Source organism: Elephantulus edwardii, unplaced genomic scaffold (assembly GCF_000299155.1).
Source record: "Elephantulus edwardii isolate Elephantulus edwardi_28Jun2011 unplaced genomic scaffold, EleEdw1.0 scaffold00048, whole genome shotgun sequence".
Classification (NCBI taxonomy): Eukaryota; Metazoa; Chordata; class Mammalia; order Macroscelidea; family Macroscelididae; genus Elephantulus; species Elephantulus edwardii.
Window position 1 is genome coordinate 5,228,203 of NW_006399798.1, and position 5,912 is coordinate 5,234,114.

Genomic DNA, 5,912 nt, shown 5'->3' on the forward strand with positions numbered 1-5,912 from the left:
CACACTCAGTGCACACTCACCTCTGTGGTGCACAGCCACACCCTCACACTGTTTCACACTCAGTACACACTCACCTCCGTGGTGCCAGCTGCACGCTCGCCCACGTCCTCACTGTCTGCTCTCGCAGAGGCACGGCCCAGTGGTTCGGGGTCAGCGGTGACTGGGAGGGGAAGCGGCAGAACTGGCAGCGCCGGAGCCTGCACCACTGCAGCGTGCGCTACGGCAAGCTGAAGGCCTCATGCCAGCGCGACCTGGAGCTGCCCAGCCAGGAGGTGCCTTCCTTCCAGGGCATCGAGTCGCCAAAGCCCTGCAAGATGCCCAAGGTGGGCCACGGGGACCGGAGCCGTGGTGGGGACACTCTGCCCACGGGGGCTAGGTGGGGCCCGTCACTACCTCTCTCCTTTCTAGATCGTGGACCCGCTGGCCCGGGGCCGGGCTTTCCGCCATCCGGACGAAGTGGACCGGCCCCACGCCCCACACCCGCCGCTGACCCCGGGCGTCTTGTCCCTCACCTCCTTCACCAGTGTCCGCTCTGGCTATTCCCACCTACCCCGCCGCAAGAGGATGTCTGTGGCTCACATGAGCTTCCAGGCTGCTGCCGCCCTCCTGAAGGTGAGCCCCACCCCAGCCTCCCTCCTTCCTTCTCCTGTTCCCCACGATTCATAAATGCGAGGGGCACGAAAGCCTGTGGCCGAGCCCTCATCTGTGATCCCAGAGGGGAGGTGGCGTCTCCAGTGATATAAGCTGGGGGAGCAGGTGAAGTTTTAACAGTCAGTGCACCTGCTGTGTGCAGGGGGTGGAGCTGCAGAGTTAAACAAGCCAAAGTCCTTGTTGAGACGAGCCCTCGCCTGGGGACAGTGAGGGCTGGACCCCTTCCCAGGAGGTGACACAGGTTGAATCGAGAAAAAATGTGTCAGGAAAACAAGGCGGGGACAGCATGTGTGCAAACCTGGAGCAGGGGGAGCATGGTGCTTTGAGGGGGCAGCAGATGGAAGTTTGATGTAGTTTTGAGTTAGGGGTGTCTCCGGGAAGTATGGCCGAAGACAAGGGGCAAGGAATGCTGGAATCAGAACCAGAACGGCACAGTGAGGGAGCTGCATGCCCAAACTTAGCCCGGGGGTTACTTAGGAGTTATGGGGCACCAGCAGCCCAGGTTAGAGGTACGGCAGTCCCCAGAATCAGGAGTCAGCAATGCATCCAGGGCTGATGGAGAGGCTCTTGGGAAACTCCAGGCTCCCCACCTTTGAGCAGTCTCCCCCTATCCCTGGCACTGCCTCACATGGATAGGACTTGATGGTCTCCTGGATACCAGGAGGCTGCAGAGCCTGGGTCTGGGGGCCCAGGCTCTAAGGACAGCTGCAAGGCAGGGTCTTGAAGATGGCATCTCTCCCCTGTGCCAGGGACGTTCGGTGTTGGATGTGGCTGGACAGCCACGCCGTGTGTTCAAGCCCAGCTTCGCCTACCCCAGCTTCCTTGACGAGGACGTGGTCGATGGGGCGGACACCTTTGACTCCTCATTTTTTAGTAAGGCAAGCATGGGGTGTGGGCCCTCGGGGCTGGGCTGGATGACCTAGGCCAAGGGTGAGGTGACCTTGACCTCAGCCTTGGCTGACTGAGGGTCTGAGGCCCACCTGTGGGTAGGGAGTGCCATTATGGGGTACTACCAGGCCCTCCTTTGTCCTGGGCCAGGTGAGGATGGGTGACAGCTGAAGAGCCCGTCCAGTTTCATCCTGCCCTTGACCTGGGGTGTGAGGGCAGGGTTTGGGTTGGCAGCTCCTTACACCATCTCTTTCTGTCCCCCTCCCACACCCCCAGGAAGAAATGAGCTCCATGCCCGATGATGTGTTTGAGTCTCCCCCGCTCTCCGCCAGCAACTTCCGAGGGGTTCCTCACTCAGCCTCGCCGGTCTCCCCTGAGGGGGTACAGGTCCCGCTGTGAGTGCTGGGGGGGGGTCCCTTCCCCTGTTCAGGGGCTGAAGGGCTCTCAGCAGACACCTCTCCACATTCGTGTCCCCGCTGGGGCCCACACCTCTCTCTCTGAGCCCTGTGCTGCATCTGGGGTGTGTGGACAGGACATGGGGACTGACAGCTGCCCTCCCAACAGGAAGGACTATGGCCGTGCCCTGGCCCCAACGGCCAAGCGTGGCAAGCGCATCGCCTCCAAGGTGAAGCACTTCGCCTTTGACCGCAAGAAGCGGCTCTACGGCCTGGGCGTGGTGGGCAACTGGCTGAACCGCAGTTATCGCCGCAGCATCAGCAGCACCGTGCAGAGGCAGCTGGAGAGCTTCGACAGCCACCGGTGGGCAAGCGGGGGTGCTGGGGGGCGTGGCCACGGGATGCAGGAGGGCCCCCCACCCCACCCAGGGCCTCCACCTCCCAACCCGAGGCAGCGGGTGGCCAGCACCCCACCTTCTGGGTGAAGACAGGAGAGGGACCCACTGAGAACCTCCCCCTCCCCGCTAACGTCACTCAGTGTCCCTCCATCTCCTCCAAAGGACAGAGGCCAGTACGGCAGCACCCTGTCCTTAGGGAGAGTGGCTGCACCTGGGACCCTTCGTCGGGGCCTCGCTGCTACCCCCCCACCTGCCCGCCTCCCAGGTGCAGTCATCCAGCAGACAGTTAGAAGCTGAGTCTCCAGCCCCCAGGGTCAGTTAGAAGCTGAGATTACAGTCCGCTGGGACAGTTAGAAGCTGGGACCACAAGTGTGAGGTCAGGAGGTGCACAGACATCCCAGGAGAAAGCAGCTGGAGGTCCAGGGTGTGTGGGTGATGGGCAGTGAGTGACCCAATACACACTGGACTCTGAATTACGAACAGCGGGGTTGTGAGGGGCCTGTGTGCTCTAGGGGTGGTGACAGCTGTGATGAGGGTGAGGGTGATGATAGGTGAGGTCACGGCCACAGAGGAGCCAGGGGTGAACAGCTAGTGGGGAGGGGCATGTGGGGGAGCAAAAGGAAGAGTTTCTAGGGTGAAGGAACTGATGTGCAAAGGCCCTGGGGCAGGAGGTAGAGTATGTGTTCCAGGATCGAGGAAGGTGGCCACCCTGGCACAGCTTGGCCAGCGAGAGGGTTGTGGCTTGTTCTCAGGGCAGCGGGGGGCCTGTGCTGGGTCTGACTGCATCACAGGATCAATATGAATGAGCTGGGGCCCCCCCACAGGCCCTACTTCACCTACTGGCTGACCTTCGTCCACGTAATCATCACATTGCTGGTGATCTGCACGTACGGCATCGCCCCCGTGGGCTTCGCCCAGCACGTCACCACCCAACTGGTGAGTGGGCTGCGGGCTTAGGGTCCCAGGCTCCCCAAAGCTTTAGGGTCTCCACTGCCAACCAGGGGTTGCTTAGAATTCACCCTACTCCACCCAGCTTTGTCCCAATGGCAGGGCAGTACCGAGGACAAGAGACCCCCCAGCCTCCTGCTGCCCTGACAGCCCCTCTCCCCATGATGGACCTGCTGCACCCGAGGTGGGCGTCAGTGACCCCCTGCTGGGCCCCAGGTGCTTGGGGTCCTCGCCAGCCTCACACCCCATACTTCCTGCCCTGTGCCAGGTCCTGCGGAACAAAGGTGTCTATGAGAGCGTCAAGTACATCCAGCAGGAGAACTTCTGGATCGGCCCCAGCTCGGTGAGGCCCTGGCTGGGGACCCCCTGTGCCCCGCACCGGGCTGGGGCGCTACCCGCTGCCGCATGGCCTCCTCCAGCAGGAAGGGTTCACGGTGACCCGGGCCCGTACTCTCTCCTCCCCAGATCGACTTGATCCACCTGGGCGCCAAGTTCTCGCCCTGCATCCGGAAGGACCAGCAGATCGAGCAGCTGGTGCGGCGGGAGCGGGAGCTGGAGCAGGACTCTGGCTGCTGCGTCCAGAATGACCACTCGGGCTGCATCCAGACCCAGCGCAAGGACTGCTCAGTAGGTGCCCCCACACCTGACCCCCACGCCTGCCCTGCGCTGTGTCCCCGCCATGCCCCGTGCCCCTCTGCCCCGCCTTAGCCACAGGTGCTGTCCCCCTCATCCCAGCCACACTCACACCGCTGAGCCCTGGGGAGGCTCCTCTCCCGTGGGGTGGGGCTCATCACAGACAGTGGCCACGGCCCTGCCTCTCTGCCCTCCCCTGTCCTGGGGCACGGCCCTGGCCCACTCAGATGGGATGACCATTCATGACCAGCCCTCCTCTGTCCTCCAGGAGACTCTGGCCACGTTTGTCAAATGGCAGGATGACACTGGGCCCCCCATGGACAAGTCTGAGCAGGGCCAGAAACGGACATCGGGAGCAGTGTGTCACCAGGATCCCAGGTACAGCTTCTGGGCCCCACAGTCACCTCCTCTGTTCCCAGAGAGGATGGGAACACACTGTGACACCCCCTCACCCCCTGGGACACCAATGGATGGGCACAGCCGGCAGGTGACCCCTCACTCTGCCCCCTCTGACTTCCACCTCCAGGACCTGTGAGGAGCCGGCCTCCAGTGGTGCTCACATCTGGCCGGATGACATCACCAAGTGGCCGGTGAGTGCCCCAGATGGGCTGTGGTCTGGGTGGGAGTTGGATGGGACAAGGGCAATGCACAGCCAGCCTGCCACCCCCTTGCTGCCCGCAGATCTGCACGGAGCAGGCCAGGAGCAATCACACAGGTTTCCTGCACATGGACTGTCAGATCAAGGGCCGGCCCTGCTGCATTGGCACCAAGGGCAGGTGAGCCCAGGCCTGCCTGGGGGCTCCTCCGGGCCAGCTCCCCAACCCAGCCTGGCCTGCCTCACTCTGGGGACACCTTGGATGTGAGCGTCTGGCAGGGGGTCTTCCCCGGAGTGGGGGCTCTACAGAAGAGCCCCCACTTGCTGCCAGAAGCACCTGCTGTGGCCAGATGTTGGGTTGGATGGAGGTGGGCAGAGGCGAAGGGCTCCCCAGGCCTTGACGCCTCGTCCTCCTGCCTCCCACCCCCCAGCTGTGAGATCACTACCCGAGAGTACTGTGAGTTCATGCACGGATACTTCCACGAGGAAGCCACGCTCTGTTCGCAGGTAAGAAGCCGGGGGGGGTGGGGGCACGATGCTGTGGTGCCCCCGCCTCCCCGGGCACTGACCACCAGACCCTGCCCCCCAGGTGCACTGCTTGGACAAGGTGTGCGGCCTGCTACCCTTCCTCAACCCCGAGGTCCCTGACCAGTTCTACCGCCTCTGGCTGTCTCTGTTCCTGCATGCCGGGTAAGAGGGGACCCCGTGCTGGCTGTCCCTGGACCGCCAAGGAAGGGCTTCGTGCCGGGCACCCTGGCATGGCCTCACACTGTCTGCGGCCGTGAGCTGACTTGGGAACGCCCATGCCTACTGTGTCCCCACCCCAGCGTGGTGCACTGCCTGGTGTCTGTCGTCTTCCAAATGACCATCCTGAGGGACCTGGAGAAGCTGGCCGGCTGGCACCGCATCGCCATCATCTTCATCCTCAGTGGAATTACAGGCAACCTGGCCAGCACCATCTTCCTGCCGTACCGCGCAGAGGTAGGGGTGCGCCCGGGAGCTCGGGGCTCTGGAGCCTGAAACCTGGGGCCAGTGGAGAGGGCTGGTGGGGGGTCACGTCATGGGGCCTGTGCTGCTCCTGCCCACTCGCTGGGGACACGCTCCCTCCCACCCACCTCACTCCCCTGCTGGGTCACTAACAGATGGATGCTAAGCTGGGGGCTTATTGGTCCCTTAATCCCCAGAGAGGAAGCAGCTGAGGCTTCTGAGTCACCAGGCTCCCTGCCCTCAACATAGACACACTTACACGTGTGCGCGCACACACACTTAGATGCACAGGCTCCCTGCCCTCAACATAGACACACTTACACGTGTGCGCGCACACACACTTAGATGCACAGGCTCCCTGCCCTCAGCATAGACACACTTACATGCTTGCGCACGCACACACACACACACACACAC

General features: G+C 62.9%; 1 protein-coding gene across 1 annotated transcript in view; it reads left to right on the forward strand.

The window, feature by feature from the left end:
• RHBDF2 (rhomboid 5 homolog 2 (Drosophila)) overlaps positions 1-5,912 on the forward strand; it is a 13,178-nt gene that overhangs the window by 3,886 nt on the left and 3,380 nt on the right. Inside the window, exons 3-16 of the mRNA XM_006886184.1 lie at positions 128-323; positions 409-612; positions 1,401-1,529; positions 1,816-1,934; positions 2,104-2,298; positions 3,157-3,268; positions 3,549-3,623; positions 3,746-3,907; positions 4,182-4,291; positions 4,440-4,503; positions 4,595-4,689; positions 4,940-5,015; positions 5,098-5,198; positions 5,336-5,489. Of these exons, the coding sequence (XP_006886246.1) occupies positions 128-323; positions 409-612; positions 1,401-1,529; positions 1,816-1,934; positions 2,104-2,298; positions 3,157-3,268; positions 3,549-3,623; positions 3,746-3,907; positions 4,182-4,291; positions 4,440-4,503; positions 4,595-4,689; positions 4,940-5,015; positions 5,098-5,198; positions 5,336-5,489 (1,792 nt within the window). The remainder of the gene's footprint in view (positions 1-127; positions 324-408; positions 613-1,400; positions 1,530-1,815; positions 1,935-2,103; positions 2,299-3,156; positions 3,269-3,548; positions 3,624-3,745; positions 3,908-4,181; positions 4,292-4,439; positions 4,504-4,594; positions 4,690-4,939; positions 5,016-5,097; positions 5,199-5,335; positions 5,490-5,912) is intronic.